The sequence below is a fragment of the Echinops telfairi genome, unplaced genomic scaffold (assembly GCF_000313985.2).
Source record: "Echinops telfairi isolate 266 unplaced genomic scaffold, ASM31398v2 ScPeMD7_2291;HRSCAF=2852, whole genome shotgun sequence".
Classification (NCBI taxonomy): Eukaryota; Metazoa; Chordata; class Mammalia; order Afrosoricida; family Tenrecidae; genus Echinops; species Echinops telfairi.
Window position 1 is genome coordinate 1,470,345 of NW_022106189.1, and position 15,872 is coordinate 1,486,216.

The 15,872-nt window shown below is 47.6% G+C and overlaps 1 protein-coding gene across 1 annotated transcript in view; it reads right to left on the bottom strand.

Moving 5' to 3' along the window:
• The window catches only part of TDRD12 (tudor domain containing 12), an 82,203-nt gene that overhangs the window by 5,641 nt on the left and 60,690 nt on the right, over positions 1 to 15,872 (bottom strand). The window contains exons 16-25 of the mRNA XM_013005202.2: positions 15,277 to 15,468; positions 13,608 to 13,736; positions 12,211 to 12,328; positions 9,566 to 9,705; positions 9,219 to 9,439; positions 7,325 to 7,424; positions 6,441 to 6,628; positions 5,362 to 5,572; positions 3,346 to 3,438; positions 1,085 to 1,245 (exon numbers count right to left, since the gene is read on the bottom strand). Of these exons, the coding sequence (XP_012860656.1) occupies positions 1,085 to 1,245; positions 3,346 to 3,438; positions 5,362 to 5,572; positions 6,441 to 6,628; positions 7,325 to 7,424; positions 9,219 to 9,439; positions 9,566 to 9,705; positions 12,211 to 12,328; positions 13,608 to 13,736; positions 15,277 to 15,468 (1,553 nt within the window). The remainder of the gene's footprint in view (positions 1 to 1,084; positions 1,246 to 3,345; positions 3,439 to 5,361; positions 5,573 to 6,440; positions 6,629 to 7,324; positions 7,425 to 9,218; positions 9,440 to 9,565; positions 9,706 to 12,210; positions 12,329 to 13,607; positions 13,737 to 15,276; positions 15,469 to 15,872) is intronic.

Consider the following 15,872-nt stretch of genomic DNA (forward strand, 5'->3'; position numbering starts at 1 on the left):
TGTTTCTGATACGAGCCAGCTTCATGGGTGTGAGCGGCATCTCACTGTGCTTTGGGTCTGTATTTCTCTAGTGATTACGTTGAGCTTCTCAAGTGCTTATCAACCATTCTGTAATTTCTCTGACGAAACATCGATTCAAGTTCTTCGCCAATGTTCAACAGAATTATTTTTTTATTGTTGAGTTGCAGGAACTCCTTGTATGCTGTGTATAAACCCTTACACTCATCTGTCAAAACCACTGCCAGCGAGTGGATGCCGACTCACAGCGACTATGAAGGCAGACCGGCTCTGTGGGTTCTCCGACTGCAGCCTCTCGGCCAGCAGGCCCGCCCCCATTTTGTGAGTTGTCTACACTCTCCTGAGGCACACAATTATGATGATGTCCAGCTTGTCCATTGTTCTTTTACTTCCTGTGCTTTTTGGGTCACAGCTAAGACAGGATTGCTCACTCCAAGTTCACTGGTGTTTTCTGCTAAGCATTTTACAGTGTTCGCCCTTAAATTTTGTTCTACGGATCCATTTTGAGTTATTTTTTTAGTGGTGTAAGGTAAGGGTCCTCCTCTTCATTCTTCTGCATTTGTATCATAAAACCCCTCTGGTGAAGAACACTGGTGCTGGAAGTACCGTGGACCGCCAAAGAATAAACAAGCCTGTCTTGGAAAACGTCCAGCCAGAGCGCCCCTGAAGGCCGGGATGGCATGACTTCGTCTCATGTAGTCTGGACATGCTGTCAGGGGAGACCCGGCCCTGGAGAAGGGCATCGGGCTCAGTAAAGAGAGGGCAGCGAGCGGGAAGGCCCTCCACGAGATGGGCTCATGCACAAGGACGCTGTGAGGACGGCGCAGGGCCGCAGTGTTTGCTGGTGGTAGACAGGAAGTGACTACAGCACCTCACACCCACCTATCAAAGACATGGCTGCCGGCTGTAGCAGACAAAGCAGAGCTGAAAGACTCGACCATCAGCGGAGCTAAGTGATGCGGGCAGAGGGACAGGAGACTATTCCCTACACGTTGGTTAAAAAAAATGCTCGCGAGTGCTATCTGCACACTGCCGCTCCTTCACGGGGAGAGAAAAATCCACTCACAGAGTTTCTGGCACAGCCGGCATTTCTGCTCTTCCACACAACTTCCTCAGCTGCTCTGTGTGCTCCGAGTTCTCGACGCCCATTCCCAGAGACAGGATCTCGGCCCGAACGTTGTAGTCAATGACAGAAGTCCTCAAGTTCGAAAGTTTTGTAATGTGCACCTGAGTCAAAAGAAAAAGTACAACACTGGCAAGAATCACACCTTGAAATTTAAATGACCCACAAACACTTTCATACGCGCGCCCTCCTGCCCCAGGATGTTCAGGTGGTTTGACCAGATTGAACCCCCACCCCGGTAGGGCCGTGGTCACTGGTCTTATAAGCACAGCCGGCTCCCAGAGACTGCCCCTTAGATCAAGGCCACACTCTGCTTGCCTCGGACCTCCTCTCTCCATGAGGAGGCGCCCAAGGCTCAGGCTGCAGCAGACAGCCCAGGTGGCAGGGCCCAGGACTGAGCCCTCTCAGGTGCCTGCAAAGGGCCTACCTCGTGCCCCTAAATCCTGCATGCTGGGCACTCTCCTCCAGAAACTGTCTTTTCTACAACCAATGTTCCCGTGCACTTTGACTTACAAAACAAACTCAGCAGACAGAGCATCCCCAGGCTGACCTAACAGACTGCCTGAATGTGAAACGACAGCCACACACTGAACTCAAAAAGGGGTCAAATGTGAAAACCCACAAGTCTGCTGCCGCGGGGGTGTGGCCGGGCCTGCCTGCGGGCACCCTCTGGGTGAACACCAGCTGGAACTGGAGAGGGGCAGCCTCGCCCAGCAGGATCGGAGCTGCTGCGCACAGGCGGGAACCAACGAAGTGCCGGGGTGGGGGGTGGGGGCCAGCGCCTCTGGTCTCAGTGGGGACTGTGTGTCTGTCTGCCAGGTGGCGCTTCTTCTGCTTCATTCTCTTAGGGCAAAAAGAGCCCAGCTCAAGGAAGCTTCTATTCCCGCCCCCCCCCAACCCCACGAGCAAAGACTCAGACACTTCTGCCTGTGTTGGTCATCCACAGCTTTTCTTCTTATCCTTACATCTCACATGTGCTTCCCCCTTTCATGTTAAAATCTCTCCCGACAATGTAAAAGAAAACCTTCATGCAAGTTTTTTAGGAAGGGAATTCCTTAAAGTACCATGAATAATTGTAACATGAAAATCTCGTACCTCGAAACTCTAACTGCAAACTCTGATGGGGGGACGAGTGGAGAGGGGAGAGAGAGGTGCTGGTGGAGCAGAGCCGAGGCCCCATTAAGCCATCACTCTCCCCATGCCCTCCCCACCATCCCTTGGCTTGTTCTGTCCATGAGATGGGACCTGAGTGCCCAATCCAGGTCCTAGCACGTAGTAGGTGCTGCATACACAGGGCAGAAACTGCTAACATCATCAAATCTGACCTGGAATGAATGCCCAGACTCGGATCCTCGAACTGCGAACTCCGAGGCGGTCCCTAGGACTTTGAGATCATTTACGAAAGTCAGTGGCAGAGGCCTGGGGCCTCCAGTCTGATGGGCTGTATTAGGAAATCTCTGAAGTTAGTGATCAACATTTAAAAATCCAAACACAACAGAGCAGCAAACAAGATCACTGGTGAGAGAGCTACAGAAAGTGTGTGAGGAAGGAGGAGGGCAAGTATATTGAGACCACGATTTTAAGGAGAAAATAGTTAAGACGAAGACACACACACTACAGATGGTCACCCTCAAAGGGACAGGCTCTGGAGACTGCTGGGGGGGGGGGGCGGCAAGGGAAGGGAAGAAAGCTGTAGGCCGGCCTGCCAGTGGGGGGTGGCCGGGTGAAATGGAAGACAGGCCTCCACGGAGGGAGAAGAGAAAGCGGAGCAGGTGAGGGACTGCTGCGGGCTGGATGAATAGTTTAGACTGCTGGACGCCAAGCTGATGAAATGAAATGTAATTACAATAGTTCAAAAGCAGTCCATTTTCTCCAAAATCAAAAGAGCTGGAGTTTTCCTATGAACTTTTCGAAGCCTCTCATGAAGTATAGCTTCATAAAACTTCAGTTTCAGGGGGAAGGGGCGGGTGGGCAGGTATCCTGTAAAATACTTCCCTAAGAAACCGAGTGAAACCTGCCACCAAATTCATAACCCAAATGACCCCAGACCAAGCCGGTTCCCCCTAAAGCAGAGCCCCGGACAAGGATCCCTCCCGGAGAGGCAAGCAGCACTTCTGGCTGTGAGGTGTATGCTTGTTAAACTGATGTGGACAGTTGTGAGGACCACGCGAACAGATTTCTTCTTAAGGAAACAGCATGCTTACCATTGGATCGATCCAAATGGTATTTCCCAAAGCCAGTTCCACTTTCGCGTCATGCACCTTTCCAGTAATTTTGTGATGAATGTACCTGGTGACCTGGAGACAAACAAAGCCAAGAGTGACGAGGGCCCTGAGCGCAGCTGGCACCGTGCTCTCCATGGCCGGTGGACGCGGCCTGGGCTTCTATCAAAATCTGCCGTCCCTCGGGCAGGATGGAGCACGCTGGAGGTGCAGAGCGGCAGCCGAGGTCCCCCTCCCAGCTCAGCGCCTTCCCTCCTCTCTCACAGTGCCACTGGGCTTGCTGGAGTGCAGTGACAGTGACGACGTGGCAGAGGAGGCCACAGTGATGAGGCCACTCTGCAAAGGGACACTGCCTGACTGTGGAGCCCTATCCTCTCACCCGGGGCCACAACCCGCAGCGCTCAGTGAACACTCTCTAGCCTCACTAGTGCCGAGCAGGGGGCAGTCCCCAACCCCAGCCCATGACACCGTTCCCTTCCTCCTTGAACTGCATAGATACTTGGAAGTACACACATCAGACAACCTTCCCCATTTCCAAGATGGCTGCTCTTCACAACACAGGGGCCGGCCACCTTAACTAACCAAGTGGTGCCCAAGGCAAGCGCTCTGCCCTGAAATGGCCACCAATAGGCACTTGGTGCATATTTCTGGCACAACGGAAAACAGAATGATTCTTACTAAAAGGCCATTACTACTAAACTCACAACAGCAAGGTTTGTGGTCTACTCTGTATTGGGGAAACAGTTACCTGTTTACTTCCTTATTTAGAACCCAAGTTTTCACAGTGCCAATGAGATAACTTACTCTGTATCCCACAGCTCGAATCGTACCCCACTGAGCTTTCCTTCCTGTGAAGAGCAGGGGACAGGGCTCCCTGAAGAGCAGTGCCGTCTGTCTGTCCCCTCACTCCGCCCTGGGCAGCCGCCCGAGCCCACACAAGACCACTCTGAGCTCAAGGCTGGGTGCAGGCTCTCTTCTCTGCCTTCTGCTCTGCTCAGCGACACCCCAGGTCCCCACAGGGTCCAGAGGAATGCCCCTTTCTCTGGAAGCTTGTCTGGCTGCGGGCTCACCCTCTGTGCTCGTCCATCCTGCTGACCCCTCCAGAGGCTTCCAATCACATTGGCCCCCTGTGACTGGGGTATCTGGTTTGGCTTTGTTTTATAACTGCAGGGTTTATTAGGGAGAATGATTCCAAAATACTAGGGATGCAGTTATTTTGGCCATAATGCCTCTTCTCGGCTATGCTGGCAGATATGCCTCCTGGTCCTCAACCTCTGAGCCACTTGACCACTGCCTTGCTCGGGCAAGCATTCTAAGACCCTTTCATGCTGATAAACGCCCACATGGCAGCCGCTCTGCAAGCCCACCTCCTGCACTCACTGAGCTTTACTCATTCCACGGGCTGGGACGCCCTGTGCCGTCTCCAGGTCTCAGAGCCGCTCCCCAGCGCCTGTCAAGGCTCGGGTCCTGGCCATGTCTCACTCCTGGTCCTTCTTTCTTGCTGGCCATGGGCTGTCTCTTCATGTCTGCACGGCTCGGTTTTCTGGGGCGTCTGTTTTTGGAGGCGCGCACAAGGCCTCTTTTACTTTTACCTGCAGCCACGTTGGCTTCAGCACACACCGTGTTCTATGCTAGTTCCACGTCTGTGAGCACTCATACCGGCGGCAACAGTGACAAGTCCCTCAATAAACGTTCGGGGAGGGGTTCTGTGGAGCAGCTGCTGGGACACTCCTGCACTGGCTGGGATTGAGGCTGACTGCCATTTCAAATCCCCCCACTCAACACTCCAAATTCCAACGACAAGCCTCAATTCTGTGTTCTCACTGCCACCCTTGGTGCCGACTCACAGGCGGCCTAGAGGACAGTGCAGGATGGCCCTGTGAGTGTCCGAGTACAAAGCCTCCTCCTTTTCCCAATTCTGAGTTCAAGTTATTCTACACATTCTAAAAATAGTCTAAACATCTTTACACTCAGGTGTAAAAAGACCAAATTACTCACCTTTGGATTCCATTCCATTTCATTGTCAGCTGGTTTCACCCTACAAACAATGAACTCCACAGCTTGTGGGGGAAGGGTATGGAAGCTTTCGGGGAGGTGCAATAGTTGGTCTCTTGTGACGAGCCCCGTCCTGCCTTCATCTATGAACTTCACAAGGACACTGTCCAGAGCCCACGCGTCTTCTTTTTGGCTCAACTCCAACACCTGAACCCTGGAACAGCGTGACAGAGACACTGGCGAGGGCAGCATTGCATCGACCCGGGTGTTAATGCACACAAGGTGCACACTGACCCCTAGACCGAGAGACTCGCTCCTAGAAATGGAGCCAAGGCCTTCAAGTGCATTTTCTTGGGGGCCTTTTCCGTCAAAGTGTGTGGCTGGCTGCCCTTGAGCAGACTCCAGCTCATAGTGCAGGGGGCCCGTGGGACAGCAAAACTGGCAGATCACCAGGGACCCTCTCTCACAGAACTCCTGGGGCTCCTTCAAAGAAAAGTGCACCACTCTTCACACGGCTGAACTATTGAGTTGTCTGATATACGATGTATACGCCAATGAAATTGTTGAAAAATGTTTAGAAAGTGTGTACAGATAGCAAATAGCATGCAGTATTTTTGAAAAGAGTCAGTCCGTTTACTGAAAACACCACGAAATGAACACAGCATATCACATTTCCCAAACGGTCGAAGAACGGCGCCAGGCCTGGCAGTCAAGGGCCGTGGCTGCACGCAGGCCCGTGGGCGCCCGCGATTGCGGAGCTGACCTTGACAGGCACACATGCTCTCCGAGCAGGCGTGGCCTTCTCTGGAAAATGGGGATGACGCTCTTTTCTTAGGGTTTCCGCAAGAATGTATGTAGCATGCAGTGGCTGCTCAATACACGCCAGTTGTTACAATGTTACCTGTGGTCTGGGGTCAGGAGCCAATGGTGGAGTGTCACATGTAGAACTGTGCCAGGTGGCCGGGGGTCGGCCAGGCTCATTTGTGTACACGCAAGTCGAAAAGACAGCAGGGAAAACATGGGAACTCAATACCATCGGGTCAGACCTTGCATGTGACAACGTTGAGAGATGGGCATTTTACCTGTAGAAAAGTGTTTTTTCTGCTAATCCATATAACCCGAATTTCTCCACCTTTTCGGCCATAATTTTATTACTGCAGCCTTTAAAATACTCAGTCATCTCAGCATTCAGAGTTTCATACAGATCCACACATTTATCAATGAGACGGCCAAAGTAACTTGTTGCAGTCGAAATGTAAAACGGTATCACCTGAAACAGAGTCAACATATCCAGCGCTACTTTCAACCCTCCTCAGATGGAAACAACGCAAGCTTCCAGCAGTGGGGGTGTGGACAAAGACAAGCCATGGAGCCCACTGGACAACTCAACAGTCAACAGTCCCCGGCAAAGGCCTACCGGAAATACCAACAAAACATCACGATCAAACTCTGACCCACCATTCTACTCTCTTGCAGCCTTGAAGACCCCAACGCCATCTTTTCTGACTCTTGAATTCCCACCTCAGTCACAACTTCCTCTTCTCCATCTAACTCCTGGGGCCTCTTTTCTCACACGGATGGGAGAGGCCCTCACCATGGCAACAGCGGATGTGTGTTATCCTAAAACACTATGGTATGTGTGCGCACACGTGTGTAGATCTATATAGTAGAGATATATTTATGTTTTGTATATATAGTAAGGATATATATTTACATATACAAGATATTTATATTTTAAGAAAGAAGTCTTTACATTTTCTGAAAACACAACTAGAAAAATTCCTAAACTGTGAAGGGTTACCCTCTTTCCAATCTGGCCTTGGTTTCTTAAATAGCTAGGGTATTGACACAGGAATTTTGTAAGTTCCCAAATGTCTACGGCCACATGGTGCACTAAGACTGCCCACTGGAAGCCTCACTATTTCCGACGAAGAGCCGAGAATTTTATCACTTTCACGAGACCTACTTTAATGTACCCAGATGCTGGCAGTGCGTGGTTAGATAATCTCCTTGGCACATCCACTTCTGGATTAATGCAGTGTCGATCGGGACAGATCCTTTTGTCTCTGAAAAAGAGCAAGTGGGCTTTAAAACTAGGAGAAGGAATAACCCCAGTAATCATTGTTATCATGAATTCTTAAGTATTCTTCAGGAAAATGAACCTGCAATGGAAATCGAAAAGCTTTCATTCCAACCATCCTTAAAATTCAATAACCATATGAAAGACTTTAGATGGCACTGACGATAGGTAAGAGAATGAAGAAAGAATGGGTTTCTGAGTAAAAAGTCTTATCTTTCTCCCACAGGAAGGCCGGTGGTTTCAAACTGCTGACCTTGCAGTTAGCAACACACAATGCCACCAACGCTCCTGGAATGATGGAAAGGGGTCCTGAACTATAATGATCATGGAGTAAGATGAAGGGAAATAGTTATTTAATTGGCTCCATACAATCTTACAGGCATTATATAAATGAACAAAAATATAATTCCAAAATAAACACCCCTGAACAGAAACACACCAGTATAACCACAATAAAGGCCAATTGACCTCTAAAATCTCAAGTTTTAATTGCAATTCCAAACTGAAAAATAGTTGGAAGTTTCAAAAGTCAATACTCTACATAAAGGCACAATGGAAATAACTGCTCGATGGACCGTAAGTCGTAAGAGTTAAGGTCAACAGTGACCTTAAAATTAAGCTGAATCCAATGTGCAGCAGACACCTTCTACCCCACCCCCTGCCATCCATCTTTCAAGCACTGGCGTTATGTTGAGCTGAGGGAGGCAGGCCCCCATGATTGTTAGCAGGACAAACTTTCCAAATCAACCCACAGAAATAACGCAAAATCCCTATAAAAATGCCACCACGGTTTTCCCAAAAATTGAGAAGCTGATTCTAAAATGTCTATGAAAACACAAACAAAGAGCAAACTTGCTGCAAAGTCTATATCCACAATGCCCTAAGGTCCATTTCCATGAGGCTGAAGTTAGAGAGGATCCCACCTTCCAACCCTCCTCCCACGGAGACCTCACAAACAGTATGAGAGGTTAAGGGAGTTATTAAGGACATTTACACACACATTAGAGTTCAGGTAAGAAATGGTCAGGATAGTTTTTCACTGTGCCCGCAAGCAAACTTCCACCTGGCTCTCAGCCTCCTGGCCTGGCCTCTGGCTGCTCCAGCAATGTTACAAAGTTCTTTTAGGGCTACTAATAAATGCTCAAAGGGCACACCCCTCCACTATAAGCCTCAACTTGAAGACACTCAACTGCAGCTATATGGGTCAGAAAACCCAGCTCCCTGAATTAAGTGTACTTAATCCTGTCTGCTGGATCAAGAAGGCTCGAGATGTCCAAGGGTCTTGGGGTCCAAACAACGTGCTCCCCTTCTGGCTGTCCTCTCTTGCTGGTAGCAAAATCCCCTGACCTTCTGCTTCTGAGATTGCTCCACCCAGCAGAATGGCAACCATCATTAACCCTGTTGACAATCATGCACAGCTGAATCATATAACCCACTCAATCTTCCCCTCCTTCTAACCCAGACCTGAGGAAAACGAAGGTCATTTGGTTAGAGCACAAATGGCTATGGCTATAGAGCCGCCACATTAAATAACTCACTGCCCTGCACTGCTCAAGAGAAAGGGGTGTCTTTCTGACTATGAGACATACACACAGTCACAAAGCCCACTAACGGGAGGGTGGATATATAATTGTGATGTACTTACACATGTCATCAGGGTGCTCCCTGAAGAGCTGGGTGCTGGTTGGATAGGTGCACAGATAATTACCGATTCCTGTCTGTACACTGCGAGCTACGTTATAGGGCACTTTTTTTTTTTAAACAAAGAAGGCTGACTTACTTGCAAAAACCAAAAGCCTTAAGATATGGACAGAGAGGCCTCTTGGCTTTTTCATGTTCTTTGGCTTCCAGAACCCCTGCGGTGAACTCATACAGCTCCGACGGGATTTGGGCATCTGCCCGCTCCAAGTAGCGCAGGACACCAACCGCGTGGCATGCGTTTCTCTCCGTGAGCAGCAAGACAGATTTGGTTCTCCTGGCTCCCTGCTCTGGAAGTGAACCCTTTAAACCAGGGAGGAGAAAGGAAGTGGGTCACCAATGTAGTGTCTGCAGCTGAGCACTCTGCACCCTGGATCCCTCAGTGCACGGATGGAGGCAATGGGCGGTAAGGGAAAAAAGTAATCAAACCTGCTCTGGTCCACTCTGGAAATGATCAGACATGCAATACAGACGCCCACCAAAAACTCTGGGTGAGGAAGGGAAGCTGAAGTGAATCACACAGGTGGCATCGGTGATGGCCAGAAGAGGTATGCAGTCATCGGTGAGAGCTGGGGAAAGGAGCCCAACAAGGTCACCTCAGGCTGCATGAGACCTCACCTTCCAGAGGAGTCCCAATGCCCAGACCTGATCACATCCCCTATTGCATTTCACCTCTCCCGCGCAGGGCCTGTTCTGCCGTTCCCCACCATTCCCAGGAACTGCATCCCAGAGAACAGGGATCTATCTCCCTGTCAGCATGGGGAAATAAAAGAGAAAATCTCCATTCTATCACAAGTCCAGCTGCTCATCCATTTTTCACTTACTGTTTACACTTTTACAATTCTAACACGGCAACACGTTCAATCATCATTTCGGACCATGTTTCACTGGCGGTGCATACGCATGTTGCTGTGGCATGTGAGATGTACAGGAATATTGGTACGTAGAATCTTTGTGTTGTTTTTAATTATGACAGTGACTGTAGCTGGAACTCCAGGAAGCATTTCTAGACTAAGAGTCACTGCCTACTGATCTGAGAGCCCGGGGGCCCCTTAAATCCACCTCAAAGTCAAAACTGTATGGGAGGTTTTCATTTAGAAATGAACACCACTAGTACACCTCAGTAATTATGTGAACTGTCAATTTGGACACGAGATATGTGAGGGTATTGCTAAGAGGGCTACAGTTCACTGCATGGGTTTATTATAAAACATGCGCTTAAACATGTCTTTGGAACCAGTGGGAGACTGGAGACAAGTGCTGTCTGTAGTAAACTTGACTTAGTCTCGTTTGAACCCAATGTTGTACTCATCCTATCAGTCCATCTCCTTGAGGAGTTTCCTCTTTGTCCACTGACCCTCTTACTTTACCAAGACCTCAAGGCTGAGCTAAGGGCAAACTGTTAACCTTGAAGAAGGAAGGAACTGTGGCTGACGTCCAGATACTGGTTGCCTTTCCACTGACGTGACAACAACTGAGGTTGGGATCTCACAGGTTCAGCATCTTCCATTCTAAGGGAACATTTGGACCTCAGCAAGCTTTCAGCTCAAAGATCAGATAGCTCAAAAACATGCTCTCTCCACTCATCTTTTAAAGAAGATCAGACTTAACGAGGACTATGTGAGGGGATGAGATGTGGATTTATGAGTGTGGTCCAGAGCACAGGGTTCAATTCAAAACTGGCTCCCAAGGGGTTCTGCTGGGCCAGTTAAACTCAAGGCAGAGAAGTCGGCTCAGAAGGTTGTGGTGGCTATTTAAGAAAAAAAATCAATTTATTGGAGGCTTGTACTGTGGTGACTGTTTTTTGTGTTTTCCCCCCCAGATTTCCAAATAGAAAACTTGACAGATTTTCTCGAAGGATGCAGAATGACCATGATAGTTTATTAAGAAGTTTTTAAAAAATGGAAAATCGTACTGCTGAGCAATAGATCAGGAAAAGTTTTTCCTCCTCAGGCATCAAAGAAAAAAAAATCATATCAATGTGAATGAGGAGGAGGGCGGAGTGGAGACCCAAAGCACATCTGTAGACAATTGGACATCCCCTCACAGAAGGGTCAGATACGGTCAGGGTGTAGTATAGCACTGACTAAACATACAACTTTCTTCCAGTTCTTTAATGCTTCCTCCCCCCATCCCACTATCATGAACCCAATTCTACCTTAAAAATCCAATTAGACCAGAGCATGTACACCGGTATAAATAAGAGCTGCAACACAGGGAATCCAGGGCAGATAAACCCCTCAGGACCAATAATGGGAATAGCGATACTAGGAGGCTAAGGGGAAGGTGGGATTGAAAGAGGGAAACTGATCACAATGATCTACAGATAACCCCCTCCCAGGGGGACGGACAACAGAAAAGGGTCAAAGGAGACATCGGTCAGCCTAAGACATAAAAAAAAAAAATTATAAATTATCAAGGGTTTGTGAGGGAGGAAGGGTGGGGGAGGGAGGGAAAAAAATGAGCTGATACCAAGGGCTCAAGTAGAAAGAAAACGTTTTGAAAATGATGATGGCAAAAATGTACAAATGTGCTTGACATAATGGATGTATGTGTGGATTGTGATAAGAGCTGTACGAGCCCCCAATAAAGTGATTTTAAAAAAGAAAGTTTTTCCCCCATCATAATGAACCTGGCTTACTCTTCAAGGGTGGTACAAGGGTGGTAAGAGCTGTCCAGTGAAAAATGTCATTAGGAAACATTACCCATCCACCCTACCGCCCTGATCTTGACCCTTCGACTTCATTTTGTTTCCCCAACTCAAAAGATACCGAAAAATAACATTTTTTTTTGACTCCTTCGAGGATGCCAGAAGTGTATTTCTGATGTGGTATAGACTGAAGGTCAAAGGATATTTGGTGGACGGGTCAGAAATGGAAACACCACCATCAGAAGTGTGTAGACCTAGATGGAGGAGGTGTCAAATAAGCAAGTTTCAAGTTTTGATATTCTTGTTTAATGAAGGGCTCTAGTTTTAAAATTCTGTAGCAATACTTTTGGGCCTAATCTCATATAAAGGAAGGTATGATTTCTATTAGCTCAACCGTCTCTAAATTCAAATAGAAAACACTTACCCAATACAATGTGAGAGCCAGAACTTAACTTCTTCTTCCACTGTTCTGAAACACTTTTTAAGTTAAAAACCATTTCCTTATGCATTTTCAAGCAAAATATTGAATTGCTTTCTACTACCTAGAGATGAAACCAAAGAGGCCAATTCAGTCAGACCCATAAGCTTGGAGCTAGCAGTTATCAATATTAAAAAACCAAATCCGCTACCATCAAGTTGCTTCAACTCCCGGCGATCCCGTGTTGCTGGGGAGAGCGTGCTGGGCTATGATGCTCTCAGGATCAGGCCTCAGTTCTCCCGTGAGACTGCCAGATTTATAGGAGAGCAGACTGTGGAGGCACCTGGAGGCTCAACTATCAGTTACAATCTCACTGGCCCAGGGGCTCTAGAGAATGAAATGACGACAGGTTCTCAGATGCACAGTTCCAAACGTTCCTGATTGCTTAAGGAGTCCTGCAGGTTCTGTGGGCTAGGGACTGGACTGCTAATCCCAGTGCTTTGCGGGAAAGAGATGAGCAGGTCCGCTCCTACAAAGATTCGGTCTCAGAAACCCCCTCTAAGGTTGCTATGAGTCAGAACTGATTTGATGGCAGTGGATTTCTAATACACAAATTTGTGCAAGTAAAATAAACACGTTTTTGCTAACTTTTGCCCTTCTTAAACACATACATACATACATGTTTACACATGTGCCTACACAGACATCAAATACATGGTACACATGGTACACAGAAGGCACCCTGGTGGCATAGTGTTAAGGTGGGCTGCTAACTTCAAGGTCAGCAGTTTGAAACCACCTGCAGCTTGCAGGTCAGGATAAAGACGGGCTTTCTACTTCCTGTACATAGTTAGTCTCGAAACTCACAGGAGCAGTTCTCTCCTGTCTTATAGGTTCACTATGAATCGGCATTGGCTCCGTGGCAGTGAGTTTAAGTGGTTTTTTTTACAGTAAACAGAAGCCTTTAGCTACAAGTCTGTGAAACTTATTGTTGAGGTAGATGCTCTACTGAGCCATGTGCTTTTACATTTTTAGCACCAATTTATAAAAAATTAGGCTATGTTGAATAAATCCTGACCCTCCCTGTCTGACTTTTGTGGTGGCATGATCATACTTCTCCTGCTATCTTCTTCAGCCGAGTGTACAGAGCACACTGGCATGTCTTTATAAAGGAGGTCCTGGTAACAGGCAGCCGTGACAATGCTACCCCAGTGGGAAACCTTCCTGTCTATGGGAAGTCTGGTCCCTGCCTGCCTCTCTCCTCCCGCCATCACTTCCTGCAGCGAGCCCGCATCCACCTCGTTTCTCTGCTGCGTTTTTAACTGTGCTGGTAACTTTCGCCATCTATCATCCGACTTCCAAGCATGGGGTCGGGGGCTGTCGGTACGTGTGGATGAGCTCACCTTACACACTATTTCTGTTTCGGCCACAGAGCAGGTGAAGACCAAGGTCTTTTGGGCGTGACTTGGAATGAAATCCAGCGTATGAAGTAAAGTGGAAGTTTTCTCACTTTCTAGACAAAGACGCACAACCTGAAGAGTAAACGACAGATACGGTGTAAATTCATAACATGTTCACCTGTAAATGGATCAAGAAGCAGTTGAGTGAATAGAACAAGGGAATTCTGCATGATTTAAAATCAGGAAAGGTGTGCAGCACCTTAATTATTCAACCTGTAAGCTGAGCAAATCATCAGAGAAGCTGGATTCTATGAAGAAGAATGTGGCATCAGGACTGGCGTGTTCACCACCTGAGACCTGCAGATGGCACAAGTCAGGTAGCTGGCAGGAAGGGGGACGTGAAAAGCAGGTGCTGATGAGGAGCACTGCTTGCAGCTTTCAGTGGAGATAACAACTCAATGTAAAGAGAACAAAATCCTCACAACTGGACCAACAACCCTACATCCTGATCAATGAAAGAAAGGCCGAGGTTGTCAATGACTCTGTCTTGCTTGGATCCCCAATCAATGCTCCAAGAAGGCAGCAGTCAAGGCATCAAAAGATGCGTTGCACCGAGCCAGTCTGCTGCCTGACCTCTTTACAGCATTAAACAGCAAGAATGGGACTTTGAGGACTAAGGTGCGCCGGATTCATATAGGCATGTGAAAGTTGGACACTGAACGAGGCAGACTGAAAAACGGATACATTTCAATGATGGTGCTGGCGAAGAATAAAGCACCACGGGCTGCCAAAAGAACCAACAAATCTGTCTTGGAAGAGAAACAGCCAGAATGCTCCCCAGAAAACACAAGAATGGGGAGACTCAGTCTCAAGTTCTTTGGGCATGTTGTCAGGAGAAAGACATCATGCTTGGCAAAGTAGAGGGGCAGCGAGAAAGAGGCAGACCCTTGACACGGTGGACTGATACAGAGGCTGCAGCAATAAGCTCAAACCTAACAACTGTGAGGATGACACACGACCAGGCAGTGTTGCCGTCTGTTGTACAGGGGTGCCTATGAGCTGGAACCAACAGCCGCAACAACAACATGAATGAGTCCAGACCCCAAATGCAATGGCAGTCTCCACATGAATTATGCCTCCGTTGGAAGCCCTTGGGCCAGTCCATTGACCAGGGGTGTGAATAGCCTTGCCCACAGACTGCATTGGAGAGGGGATTACTAAAGATATAGTTAATACTCAACGTGATCATTTGGTTCCCTTTTGGCCCATCTTCAACTTGTCCTAGCCTCCATTAATCTTCTGCTTTTGGGGATTAAGGCTTTTCTATCTTTTATTTTGTTCTCACTGTTAGGGTTTTTTATATGAAGTCCAGAATAGACAATCCACCTAGACAGTGACTAGATCAATAGTTCGTTAGGTTTCTGGAATGGGAAGGTGGTGTTAGGGGTTAATGGGGAGCTAATAAAAATAGATACAAGAATGAAGAAAATGTTCTAAAATGGATTGTGGTGATAGCTCTTTACAATATATTTAAACCACTGAATTGTGTGATAAATGAATTTGTCAATAAAATGTTTGTTTGTTTTTTAAAAAGCCACGAAATACAGGCATCTTGGCTTGTGCTTACCTGTTCTCTATACCCCCAAAGGATATGCACACATGGACACATTACCTGCTGGACCCGGCCATACAGGGCAGCCTCTTCCAAGGCGGTGAGCACGAGGTAGGGGTCGCACATGAATTCCTTGATTAGATTCTCTATGTGCTTGTTCCAGTGAACGCCAACTGCAACAATCTGATGGGGTGCTGACTCCATTTCTTCCTCCTCTATGATTTTTTTAAAGTTATTCAATATAGTGAGCATCTAAAAAAATAAGTAAAATGTGTTTTGTTTGTAGCTTGGAAGGGAACAGGAATTCAGTTTAACAGAACATTAAATGTAAGACATTGTAGGTTTTCTGTTCTGGGTACAGATGGTCTTTCTAAATTTGAAGGACCTGAAAAAAATATGTAATGTAAATTTAAAGTCATTATATCCTAAAACACCACAAAAAGGCAATATTAAAGCACCAATAACAGAATTTAGTCACTCTGGATAGAATATCTACATGGACAGCAGACTCTTCTTTCTGGATAGAATATCTTCACGGACAGCAGGCTGCGGGTCACTCGATAGAATATCTACACGGACAGCAGACTCCGGGTCACTCTGGATAGAATATCTACACGGACAGCAGGCTCCGGGTCACTCTGGATAGAATATCTACA